The sequence below is a fragment of the Lissotriton vulgaris genome, chromosome 4_1 (genome assembly GCF_964263255.1).
Source record: "Lissotriton vulgaris chromosome 4_1, aLisVul1.2, whole genome shotgun sequence".
Classification (NCBI taxonomy): domain Eukaryota; kingdom Metazoa; phylum Chordata; class Amphibia; order Caudata; family Salamandridae; genus Lissotriton; species Lissotriton vulgaris.
In genome coordinates this window covers 1389207871-1389221474 of record NC_141691.1, presented here as the reverse complement: position 1 = coordinate 1389221474, position 13604 = coordinate 1389207871, and the positions used below count along the sequence as shown (strand labels likewise).

At 42.9% G+C, this 13604-nt stretch overlaps 1 protein-coding gene across 2 annotated transcripts in view; it reads right to left on the bottom strand.

The window, feature by feature from the left end:
• The window catches only part of MIB1 (MIB E3 ubiquitin protein ligase 1), a 346522-nt gene that overhangs the window by 89102 nt on the left and 243816 nt on the right, over positions 1-13604 (bottom strand). For both annotated transcript variants that reach the window (XM_086965634.1, XM_086965633.1), the window contains exons 14-16: positions 7918-8004; positions 5451-5612; positions 4794-4975 (exon numbers count right to left, since the gene is read on the bottom strand). In XM_086965634.1, the coding sequence (XP_086821760.1) occupies positions 4794-4975; positions 5451-5612; positions 7918-8004 (431 nt within the window). The remainder of the gene's footprint in view (positions 1-4793; positions 4976-5450; positions 5613-7917; positions 8005-13604) is intronic.

The window sequence follows — 13604 nt, the reverse complement described above, 5'->3', positions numbered from 1 at the left end:
TGCTGTCATTACATCATCCAGAATTCAGAGGAAGTCTTGGTTCTTTCCATTCACAAGCAAGAAAACCAGAACAAACGAGAACATGCAGCAATAATAGTCTGTTCAATACACACACAACTATGCAAGTCTTGCATAGTTGTGTGTGTATTGATGTCGCTTGGATCGACATCATTCTCACTGAAGCTTAGTATTAAATTGCAAAGTCAACAAACACCATTATGTTATCCAACAGAAAAACATCAAAGCGTGCATTATATAGCGGTCATCACGTTTTACTTGGTAACGTCTGGGCTTTCCAGTGCATAACTAGAAGTCTACGTGCAATCAGCAACGCCAGATCAATGAGCGTGTTTGCAGCTTTAGCAGCTTTCGGGCATTTGAACAGTCCCAACAATGAGTCCTCCGAAAGTGCACACATCTGCACAGCCAGTCATCTCTGTTAATGCAGTAGAAACTACTTCCCACAGTGTTGCAGCCTCTGGCCAGCCCCAGAACATATGCACCATAGCGCACTTAGAGAGTATTCAATCATTTGATAAAGTGTCACTGGATTAAGGGAGGCCCTGTGAAGGATATTATGCTGGATATATTGGAATTTCGTGCTCTACAACACTATGAGCAATTTTTACCATTCTTTCTGCGTTAATTCTCTTTCCCCATCCCCTTCCCACCATCTGCATGTCGCAGCTAGCGGATCATGTGTGGTGTACGGTAAAGGGTAAACAAACCATGTGAGGAGTCCACGACCACTATCTATTATGCAAAGTCTTTGTATCAGAGGGTTTTGGTCAGGCTCAGTGTCTGATGTCCTACAAATTCACCAAAGCAGCCAGCAAACTGCCATGAGCTAGAAAATGATATGCGGGGAGCTCATGTTCTTCTTGTAATCGATAACAAGGTAGGAGTGCTCCATCTTGGAACAATACACAAAGCGTGCCTACTCCTACTGCCTCCCAGGTCTCTATACCCACCCTGCCCCACATGTCAATAAATGAAGTGATAGAGCTCAATGTCAAGGGTGGAATGGCACTACGCAAGAGCCATGCTCATATCGGCCCGATTTATCCCTTTCCTCGTGCATTTTTGCTTGGTATGCACAGAAATCCACACAGCGTAGCAGCACAATGAGCTGGGCATGTCTGCCCAGTAAATCCGTTAATGCACACTGCTTTGCATAGTCAGCTAGGGTCTCAGCCTCTAGTGTACTCAAGGACATTTTGATGCGAACCAGGTCCTTTTGCAGATCAGCTGCTATCACTAGAACTGCAGATATACAATGGCCCCCGAGGACAACCTTCTTTGCCTCCCAGTTTATTGACTTAGAAGTACCCCAGTTTACAGACAATTTTAGGGAGAGGGACTCGTCTGTTGCGTCTAGGGAAACCTGATCTTCCAACATAGCAGGCTGCAACCGCCAGGTGGGTACCGGCGGCTCTGGCGCTCCCCATTCCAACTGTATCTGCAGAGGATTAGGATCCTTCCTAAATATTCTGCTCCTGTCACCAGAAGTCTGGTAGCTGGGTCACAAAGCATGCGGTCTAGTAGGACATGCAAATCATGTGGGGGAATTATAGGAGAACTCCCTAGATTCGGGGTGGAGAGATTTCCAGCAGTCCAATGAAGACCAATGTTGCAGCCATTGAGCAAGGTGGGCCGCAGATGTCAACTACTGGGGAGGTAGGGAGTGGCGGATGTGGACGGTCGAGGTATGGATCTAGTACGCAATTAAAGTCTCCACCATGTACCCACGGAATGTGGTCCCATTTAATAAGTATTGTAGATAGGTGTGATAAGAAGAGCAACTGCACTACATTGGGGTTGTACATGCTTCCCAATAACACACCCCTGCAATCCAGTTGTCCTACAACCAACACAATGTCCCTCCGGATCAATCTCTGTTCTGATATGGCGGAAGAGGACCCTCGGACAGCCCAGACCAGTGCACTCCAAGCAAATCTGGAGTATTTGGTGCAAAAGCATTACTCTCGACAGTGCTTCTGTAGACAGGTATCCTCGCCTCCCGCCACAGGAGTCTCCTGCATTAAACCCATCTGCACTCCCCTCCTAAGATACTGTTGGACTGCATGCCTGTTCCGTGTAGTGCTCAAACCACGGACATTCCACGTGATTATGTTAACTTTAGCCATCTGATTATTAAAAAATAATAGTAAGCTCCTGGGAGAACTTCAAGCTGCAGAACTGCGACCACACATTTAGGGACAGGAGCTGTATTTCGTGGAAAGAAATATGACATCACACTGCATGACTCAACAAACTGTAACAATAGAAACCACAACACCCTTCCAAGGGCAACCACAGAACCGGTGATCGTCCAAACAAATAAGAAACTTACCCATGGATGGGATGCTCAGGAGTAAGCACTAGCAACGTCCAGAAGTCAGACAAGTGGGATAGTCAGCTTATCCTCAATCCTTTATAAATCCGGTCTACAATTTCAACTAAACCAGGTCCATCAGGGAGACCCATTATTTCTCAGTTAATGCTATGAAAGTAAGGAAGTTGTCATGGAGGAGCTCTCCAGAGCAAACTCTGCTATTTCCACATGATGATTGTCACAGGATCTTCTCCACTGTTTGCGAGGTTACATTTGGCAGTACTACTGAGTCCACGCTGTTGGTGGAATGAGTGGATTCAATGTTAGACACCATCATCTGAAGTGTGGATGGGTGGTGATCTGCAGTCCGCCCACAACTCAACTGCCATTGTCAGGGCCTGGGCTTGCTCCTCAGCCTGTTCTGGTGTAGGAGCCCCGTGGAATTCGACACACAAGTGCAGCAAGCCTTTCAGTACTTGTGGCACAGGGCTCTTGGTGTAAGCCGATGGTGTGCAGGCAAGGGCGGGCTGTGGTCTCATACCGGAGCTGCTCCACCGAAGCATCTCCTGGTTCTTTGAAGAAATAGTTTGTTTGTCTGACCGTTATTTTGAGCTTGGCTGCGAAGAGGAGGGAATAGCGAAGCCAACATGTTTTGATTTGCGCTTCACCCCCAGTAAGGAAGCCCTACAGGGCTGCACCAACATGGTATAGTCTGGGAAGATAAACACTGGTGCATTTTCATTTTAGAGTGGTGCGATCGCCCTGGCCACATGTAACAAGGTATTCTTATCCCTATAGTTCATGATATGAGTCACTAGAGGCCAGCGGGTGGGGCCCCAGCTGGCAGTCGTCATGCTGGTACATTGTGGGCACGCTCGTTCAGGAAGTGCTACCTTCTACAACAACCAGGTCTCAAAGAATTGCACGGGATTGTCGCTTTCGGTCCCTTCTGTAAGGCCTACTATACAGAGATTATTACGGTGTGAGCGCCCCATCGAATCCGCAGTCAGGCACAACTCGGACCTAGACGCCAGTCGAGCACAGTCTGCCTCACCCCGCCACCACCAGGCCCCTGCCTGCATCCGCCAATGCACACTGTGCCCCACAGACTCCTGATGCTCCTCACATACCTGCACACTTCAGTTGTACCAGTGAGAGAGCGCCCAGTCCACAATCTCCTGTGCTCAGATCCAGCTCAAGGGCGAGGCAAAAGAGGTGGGTCTCCTTCCCCACCCACAATCATGCAACCAATATGCAGGTCTCAGGGAGCACTCTCAATAACTCCATGTGCGGTAGGTGTGCTTCTAGCACCTCCCACTTCGTCTCCCGGGCCTCCTGGACCAGTTCGTGTCACCCTGAGGCGCTGGTGGGACTGAAGGTGGGACTGAAGAAGACTAAGCAAGGGGAAAGGGAGGGGGGAAATTGTCTCCACCAGTCACCAACCCCCCTCACCCGGTAGTACTCTCAATGGTGGGTCTCACAGTCCCCCTGTGTAAAATATAGATTGCCTCAGCCTTGTGCTCCCCCGCTCCATTCACAGTTCAACGCACTGCACTCAATCCATGAAGTGGGGAGGGGGAGAGGTATGCAGACTGTACTGGGATACCTCCGCTCCAGCTGTTCAGCGCTGGAGCACCTCACCAGGTGCCGCACACTACTCCACCTCTGGCGCACCTAAGGCTTCCCTTGTGGCCATAGGCTGCACAGACCAGAATGAGATCCTCCCAAGAGGCAGCTTCTCTGTGCTCAGGAGACGCCATAGCAAATGGACGATGGTGCCCTGCCAGCCTCTACACCCAGATTTATTCCCAGGAAGAGGTACGCAGTCACTGATATCAGCTGGCAAATATGGATCTCGGGGCTCGCAACAGACCGATCCTAAAACCAGTCCATCTTGCCTCGGCTGGCATGCCCCCCTCAAAGATTATCAATTTAGCAACCTCTGCAAGGATTAAGAGAAAAGAGGACCCTGTGTGTATTCTGACTGGAGACTTGCCAAAATATCTTCTCATACTATATGCACACCTAAATAAATCTATTGCAAAAAAAAATAGAAGTTATCAATGGAATGAAAACCATACCTAAACTCAGACCCCTTATTTTCGTTGTAATGAAAGGGAGTTTGTCAGCAGGCAAACTATTTTCCAGCAGAGAAAAGAGAATTTTGTGCAAATGCACATTTTCACCACAATTACACACATGCATGTCTAAATGAGTATCGCTGGAAATCTTCAAAGGCCAAATTTCAAGATTAACTTAATGGTTTTTTGAGAACCCCAAAACAGCTGACGATCTCTAGCTTTCTCCAAAGTGTGTGAATCTTCCCAGTTAACTGTATTTAAAGATTGTGATAGACATTGTCCACAAAATATCTACACAGATGTATGTATGAGATTCAATGCATTAGTTGTTTCTGTAAAAGATTGCTGTACGACAACATTTTAATGAAAATACAAACCTGACTTTCTCTTTATGACATTTAGCTAATGCTTTGCAGAGACTAGGATCAGGACACAGGTCGAGAGGAGATTGCCCTTTCTTATTACGAACAGTGAGGTCAGCTCCGTTGTGTGCAAGGAAGCAGGCAATAGATGCAGCACTCTTCTTCTCAGCTCCCTGGGTGCCAAGTCCCATGATTAACTAGAAGAAAGCAAACACGGTCACATCATCACCATAACTTTAAAATAACAAATTGTATTCCTATCTATATTATGCTACCACAGATAGGTTTGTAGATACAAAAGCAACGTCTCAGTATTATCCAGTTTGTTGTAACCGGACTATAGGCAATAGTGTGAGTAGGCCAGATTACTGATGCTTGCATATTTCACATGTTAAACCACACATTTCTGGCAGTCGTGCCAGCAGGCAATATCTTGAATTTAGCAACTGCCTTAATATGATCAGATAAAGATGAGTGACTGTTACCAGAACTCAAGGCCAACTTGATTAGCATGTCAAGGGAACAATGCAAAGTATCAATGATGAGGATAACTTTGTAATTGTCAGCACAAACAAGTCACTCTTGAAACATCCACCAAAGCAAAATACACGGATGCACACAGTCTACATTAAACCACATAAAGTATCTACAATCACTGGCGTAGCTACTTACTGTGTTCTTTGATGGCTCCCAGGCAGTATCTACCTTGCCCACATCTTGCATGTCTTGTAGCTGGCGAAGCTGGGATAATGTGTGGTGTCTAAGGGCTTCATGAAGGGGAGTATCTCCATCTTTGTCTTGAATGTCTAGTTTAGCACCAGCACGCACTAAAAGCTGCAATTAAAAGACAAACTATTTAAACAAAATTCAGATATGTCTTCACAAAGGAAAGTAATAATTGTACCTGACCAAAAGAGATGCTAAAATATAGATAATTTTATTTAGAGACTGCTTCTAGGTTTAAATTGCAGGGACAATAGAAGATAAACCCACCGATGTATGTAAAATGCACATATTTTGGTCACTTAGCAACTCCTTGGCCAGGTACACACATGGAAAATGTTTGTTTTTACTACATCAATCGACAAATTCTTCAAACTCAACACTACTTCACAACTTTTATTTCTCAGTACTACCCAAATGCTGACCATTCCCAGATGTACTTTGGTAAAGTGATCAGCATAAACCACATCAAAAGGGAACTGATTTCTTCCACCAAACCACCTCAGTGGATACAAAATGAAACACTCAGAAACTTTCTGTATCTTTTACAGACTGACCTGTTTAACACTGTTTAACCAATGTATCACTATAACCTGGGAAAGTACATTAATCAAAAGGTGTCATCCTAAGAAGCAGAGGGGGTGCAAACCATGAGGAACATTTTATAGTGCTTTCCGTTAAATGAGCATCCAGTAGTGTATGCAGTTTTTCGCCACATTCATAAGACGTGGAACCTGCATGCTCTAGACCAAGAGAATCAAACTGCTCACTTGCTATGAGGTGCAGTGGCTTTAAGTGGGGGAGGGAAAGTGTTCAACGTTAAGCGGAGAGTAATTTGCACGTTTAACACTTCCTGCTAATTAATATTAAATAGAGAGTAAGTGACTGTCAGACTCTTTTAAATACGGACAAAGGATACCTCATAAAAAAATGTATGAGCATGCATTTTATATCTTGTACTGTAATTACAGCCAATGCAAGAAATGCCATATAAAAGGAGGAACACCATTGCTTGATCTACTCTACTACGAGTTCTAAGATTGTACTAATACCATTGTTACTGTAATACAGTATTGAGTTGTGTCTCCAACAAATGCACAGTACAATTTTTTACACAATGCTTATGCACCGATAAAAGACATTACCTCTTATGCAAACTTAAAATACTGCTAAAAACTCTTCTGCAAACAGAATTGTATTCCTTATTATTTTAATATTTTTAAATACTAATGGATTAACCTAATCAGACACTCCATGTACTCCTAATTTAGATTTTCTACAACCATTTAGAATAATGCTTTGTGCAATTTTGAGCCCCAGCTTCTAACACCCTCAAAACAGGACTTAACAAGAAAAAGCAAACTGATAATACATAAAAACTCTAATCTGAATTTCATTCTGCTCCCTCTAAAGTTGAAACCCCTGCCAATATTCTGGCTCCTTAAAGAAATAAAAGTTCTCTTTTCGAGTGTCGGAGTGAGCAACATCAGAGATAACCGTTCATTTAATATATCTAAGTCTTTTTTCAATTAGTTGATGGTGTTCTTGCACTTCGCTCTACAAAAACTTGAATGAGATGTGATAACCCAACATACAATTAACTAAATGTTATGGGAAAGACCTCTGCTGGGAAATTACATGTAGCAGGAGACCGATAGGAAGCATCTCTCAAGAAGCGCTTTCTATTTGTGCAGGCATAACATATTTCAATATACATACTGAAAACCAACGAAACAGAGAAAACTTCAGAATAGAAACTTAAAACATTAAATACTTATAAGACTCCTGCAAGCATACAAAAACTACGAACGGCTATTGACAATTAACTCACAACAATGAACTCAAAAATAGGGAACTTTAATTGTCCAACCTAAAAAGTTCTTAAGACAGCAAAAATTAAAACACTGCAGTAAGTTTCAAGAAAAAGTGGTTTGCACCCCTCTATAGTCACAGTTAAAATGCACTCGGGCCATGAATTCTACAATAAGATAAGAGATATGCTAATTTTACTTTTAGCACTTCCATAGAACCATATAACGCATCAGGATTTGTCGGAGGCCACATTTTTTTAACTCTCATGTGGCGTTTTGGTTTTCAACTTTCGAAGACGGAACAATCTTCACAGAATTAGAATGAAGGAAAAACAGTATAAAACAAAACAGAGCAGGTGGAATCAGAACATTTCATAGGGTTCTCACAACAATGGATATATGTATTATATCTTGTTTTCCATTGCTAAAAATTGGAGATACTTACAGAAGGATATCTGCATACACTAATATAGGTAAAATAGAACACCAAGGATCCCCATGTTGTGGTCAACATAATAAATAAGCATTCTCGCTCTTAATAATTCTTGTATTTTCTACTACAATTGATAAGGTCAAACATTTTTTAATAATGTACAATGTCTTACCCTAACAATCTGCGTATGCTGGCGTTCAACAGCAAGATGAAGAGCAGTTTGTTGGTTAACATTCTGGACATCCAGGTTAGCACTTCCCTGAAAAACAATTTCTTTTTTTTAAAATACAGATCGATGTATGTACTACATATCAAACCAAATATGTTTCCATTCAAGACCGAAGTGGCCTTTCTTTGCAAGCGTAATTATTATGACTATCCAGGACTCAGTAAAATACTGGTAACAAATTCGCATAGCCAATAGGTTTCGCCTATCCATGAGATTTTGACTTTGCCAATATGTTTTTAGCCATGTTGTACACCAGCATGGCTGCTGCTCAGCCTGGCTAAAAGCTAGTGGGGTAAAAGAGGAAGGCATGGAGGGTAGGGTCATAAAGTGGACTGTCGGGGAGTAGAGTGGAGTTTTATGGAGTGCCGTAGTGAGTCGTAGAGTAGATTGGTAAAGAGTTGAGTGGCGTAGAGTGTTGTGGAGTGTCATGGAGGAAGTGGAACGCTATAGAGTATCGTAGAGTGAAGAAGAGTGGAGGAGAGTGGAGAGTATCGAGGTGGAGTGGTTTAGAGTGGTGTGGCATAGAGTTAAGTAGTAGATCATTGAATAGCGAACATGCGAGCGGCGTAGAGCGGTGCGTACAGTAGAGTGGAGTAGCGTCATAAAGTGGAGTGGTGTCAGAGTGGCATAGAGTGGAGCAGAGTTTAATGGAGTAGAGCGTTAAAATTGAGTATTATGGAGTGTAGTGTTGTGGAGAAGAGTAAAGTAAAGTGCCAGTAAAGTGGTGCAGAGTAAATGGTCAGAGTGCAGTAGCGTAGAGTGCATTGGTTTTGAGTAAAGTGGTATAGAGTGCATTGGTGCAGAGTGGAGTGGCACTGCGTAGATTGCAGTAGCGTAGTGTGCAACGGCATAGGGTGAAGTGGAGCACGGTGGAGTAGTGCAGCACAGAGTGCAGTGATATAGAATAAAGTGGTGTGGAGTGGTGCAGAGCAGATTAGAGTGGAGTGATGTAGAGTGGAGTGATGTAAAGTGGAGTGATGTAAAGTGGAGTGATGTAGAGTGGAGTGATGTGATGCAGAGTAGTGCTGTACTGTTGAGTGGCATAGAGTTCAGTGGCATAGAGTGCAGTGGTGCTGAGTAGAGAGAGTGCAGTGGTGCTGAGTAGAGAGAGTGCAGTGGTGCTGAGTAGAGAGAGTGCAGTGGTGCTGAGTAGAGAGAGTGCAGTGGTGCTGAGTAGAGAGAGTGCAGTGGTGCTGAGGAGAGAGAGTGCAGTGGTGCTGAGGAGAGAGAGTGCAGTGGTGCTGAGGAGAGAGAGTGGAGAGGTGCAGGGAAGAGTGGTGCAGGGAAGAGTGGTGCAGGGAAGAGTGGTGCAGGGAAGAGTGGTGCAGGGAAGAGTGGTGCAGGGAAGAGTGGTGCAGGGAAGAGTGGTGCAGGGAAGAGTGGTGCAGGGAAGAGTGGTGCAGGGAAGAGTGGTGCAGGGAAGAGTGGTGCAGGGAAGAGTGGTGCAGGGAAGAGTGGTGCAGGGAAGAGTGGTGCAGGGAAGAGTGGTGCAGGGAAGAGTGGTGCAGGGAAGAGTGGTGCAGGGAAGAGTGGTGCAGGGAAGAGTGGTGCAGGGAAGAGTGGTGCAGGGAAGAGTGGTGCAGGGAAGAGTGGTGCAGGGAAGAGTGGTGCAGGGAAGAGTGGTGCAGGGAAGAGTGGTGCAGGGAAGAGTGGTGCAGGGAAGAGTGGTGCAGGGAAGAGTGGTGCAGGGAAGGGTGGTGCAGGGAAGGGTGGTGCAGGGAAGGGTGGTGCAGGGAAGGGTGGTGCAGGGAAGGGTGGTGCAGGGAAGGGTGGTGCAGGGAAGGGTGGTGCAGGGAAGGGTGGTGCAGGGAAGGGTGGTGCAGGGAAGGGTGGAGTGGTGGAGGGTAGGGTGGTGTTGAGTGGTGCAGAGTACAGCAGAGTGGTGCATGGTAGAATGCAGAGGCATACAGTGGAGTGAACGAGTACCCTGGTGTAGAGTGTAGTGGCGCAGAGGGCACTGGTGCAGAGTCTTGCTGAGTAGGGTGCAATGGCAGAGTAGAGTGGTGCAGAATAGATTGCAGTGGATTGGTGTAGAGTGGAGCATGCATGATGTGGTAGCGCACTGCCATTAATGATAACACGTTTAATTAAAATAAACATTACATTTGCACAGGCATACAGTTTTACTGATAAAAATATACAGCACACAAATAATGTGTGGAACCGTCATCACCTAGTGCACTGAATTGCTTTAATAATATTCAAATATTTGTTTCAATCACACTCCAGAATTATCAAAAGATTTGCTACATTTGTGCTTTCTTAATTCGGATATATAGTCTGGAATAGCTGCAAAGTTCATTTACAGACATTTACATTTTGATGTGTGCCAGATAAAAGAATAACATCACACAGCCTTCCTCCAGTACACCCACAGTAGCAAGCATGATTGTCACATAAATCTTCCTACTTTGAAGTCAGAAAAAAAAGCAAACCACAAGCTCCCTTGGACGATCACGCCTGATATTTGATTTCCATCTTTGAATGCACAGCAAATGTGACAAGATAAGCACAGCAGTTAAAGGTCTGTTCACGGAAAGCGAGTACTCGGAAGGATTCAGTAAATAAGAGTATGGGCCACCGAAGGGACAAACTCAAGCTGGGAAGCCTTAAAACAAATAAAATCAGTAGATAGAAAGCAAACAAATGTGAGTTAAAACTGTAGGTAGTTGCTTCTTTATATATTTGACTAAAATGAGGTACACTGTGTAAAGAGTCAAGGCAACCCTTATTGTTTTACAAGGGCAAAAATTATAACAATAAATGCTCTCTTTTGTGGGAGTGTGGGTGAGCAGTTTAGGCTTATCAGAGGGTAGTGCTAAGTATTTAAGCCACAAAGGCATCACAGTGTATAAACTCAGCCCACAATCGTATTTCTCCAGGAACGATTACCCACAATAACACTACACCCAAGCCTGCCCCTGGTTCTGCCAACAAGTAATGGATCTTAAAATAACTATCAGTATAAATGTAATTATATCAAAACATAAAAAATGCACCTGCTTATCTGATTATACTGGTGTACTGTGAAATCTGTCTATACTGAAAAACGAATATCCTAAGTGAATACACAAGAGTAAGTAGTCATTAGCAAGCTTATTAACACTAATACTTCTACCTCATCTAACTCTAATTCTCGGTCTTTCAGCAAGGACAAAATAGCCTCTGAGCTATAATACCCTCAATAACCCTCTACTTCTTCAATTGAATCCAAGCCGGTCTGTGTGAATATTTTTTTTTCAATATCCCTTTTAGATTTAAGAGCTGTCACTGCTCATTTGATATCAGGCTTTCTGCTCAATTCCGTTCTGGTTTGAGTATTGTGCCAAACTGGGGTAATATTAACTCTGCTCTATTAACAATTCCAGCTCATTCAATCGATCAGTTCACTTACATCTTAAAAAGGGGGTGATAGTTCACCGCTGAAAAAAGTAGGTAAGTTAGTGTTTGGTCTTCACAGGGGTTCTCATCTTAGTCGATTTCCTAACTGAAAACCTTCGCGTTTCAACAGGATGTGTCTGTTGTCCTCTCTCTGGCCTTGTCTTTGGGTCAAAAGGAGAACCACTGTGACGACCAAACAGTAACAGGCTTCCATATGTTCCAAGGTGGAGCTTCTCTCCCATGGAACAACTATAAAAATTCACAGGCTTCCATATGTTCCAGAGAGGAGCTTCTCTCCCATGGAACGACTAGGAAAATTAAGGACACAAAAAGAAGATTAATACTACCAGTTAATATAGAAACGATTGAAGAACGTGTAGTTGCGCCTTTATTGTGGATAATTAAAAGCTATCTATTTGGACCACATTTCTACAGGCTTTCTACGCGAACATTAGAACATGTGACAAGATTGCATGTGTAGCGTAAAGATTCAAATGTAAGATTGGTTTTAAAATGAGAATATGGGAGAAAAATATTTGTCCTGAAGAAGGTGGCCTTTAATACTGGGGAACCACTGAAACGCGTTGATGCATAACTAAACACCAAATCTGGAAGACATTGAAGACCACAGTAGATATTAGCAAACTTTTGATACTCTGTCATATTAACAATGATCGGAGAAGATTGGTTATTGTAAAAAGATATACGTGACAGCCTATTGTATTCTCCCTATGGTTTGTTGTCTGTATAATTAACAGTTTTTGCATTTTTAGTATACATTTCCTTCGTACTATTAGAAAGGAGAACACCAGGGTGACTTTATTTGTATGTTTTATGTATTTTAACTATTGTAATTTGATCACTGGATTATTGGCTCTTTTATATGGATGCATATGCATTTTCTCTTTTTAATTGGTCCATAAAGGAGATTAAATATATGAATAAAGGAAGATTCGAAAAAAGCTTTGCACATAAACTAGTTGAAATGTGGTAGTGAACCATAGTATTTTCGGGGGTGAATTAAGGTATGAGATTGAAAGAGGAGTTAGAAAGTCTAATCTAGTTGGGACACGTGAACCCAAGGGTAATGTGTAATTTGACAAAGAGTATTAAAATATTTGCCCAGGATCACATAATTTGAGACCAGTTTAGGGGTCAAGATCATTATAATTGGGTCAAGTAGATTGTTTAAGTCACTAGACCTGCAGGTCTAGTAACAATTTTATGATTTTTTGAGGCCCAATTAAGTAATTAGCTTGGGTCTAGTTTGGTCAGACAACAATGATTTATCACGCAAAGCATTTTCATGAAAAGGGAAATTGGCAGCGTTATTAGGCCTCTATTAAGGGAGTGTCTGAGAACCTAGATGTGGAGTTTTTTTTTAGATCTTTCTTTCCAAAGGGACAAGAGTCATATCCTGTATGACAATTACCAATTTGAGCTGGTTACATATACCGTCTTCTCCCTCAGACCAATACTTTGTGTAGCTCATTTCTTAGAACAAACACACACACGCACATGAAAACACACACACACACACACACGCACACACACACACTGTAATAAGTTCCATCCACTAAAACATTTGAGTCAATGGCTAGATAAGATGATATTTAAAAGGCTGGAGACAAACTTGTGATTCAGTCTAAGGAGTTTGGTATCAGATGTGCTGAACAAGGATAAAATTCCTATTAAGGCAAACTTACTTTGGTCCATACGCTTTTAGTGGAGGTACAGGAAACTATCTTTCTAGCTGTTAATTTAAAGCTCTGCATGCAGTTCTGCACATATGTGTGTGCATTATATGCAGCAGTCCACAATCTCTAAACATTGGCAACCTCCCCATTTTGTCTTCTAGCTGATGGCTGAAGGGCTTGCACTTGGGCACTAAAAATCTATACAGCCCATGAACCAAGAGTAATGAGTCACTTACAAATAAGGCTCCCTGGCTTCCATTTTTACTGATTTTTATAAATAAATACAGACAGAAAACATTTATTTTCTTGTCTGTATTTATTTTAAAATGTAGATAAAAACGGAAATTGAGTTGCTTTTTGAGTAATTCTAAACACTGTCTGCCATGACTGCCAGGCCAATAGATGTGTGGATTGGTAGATAAGGGGTTTAAAAAGGAAAGGGCTTTTACTAAATAGGCTTTAACAGCATTACGTATGCACAAGGTGATACTGAAATCTGCATATTTTTATATAAGTACACTGATTTGTCTTCTGCGGTGTTCACAGCAGTGA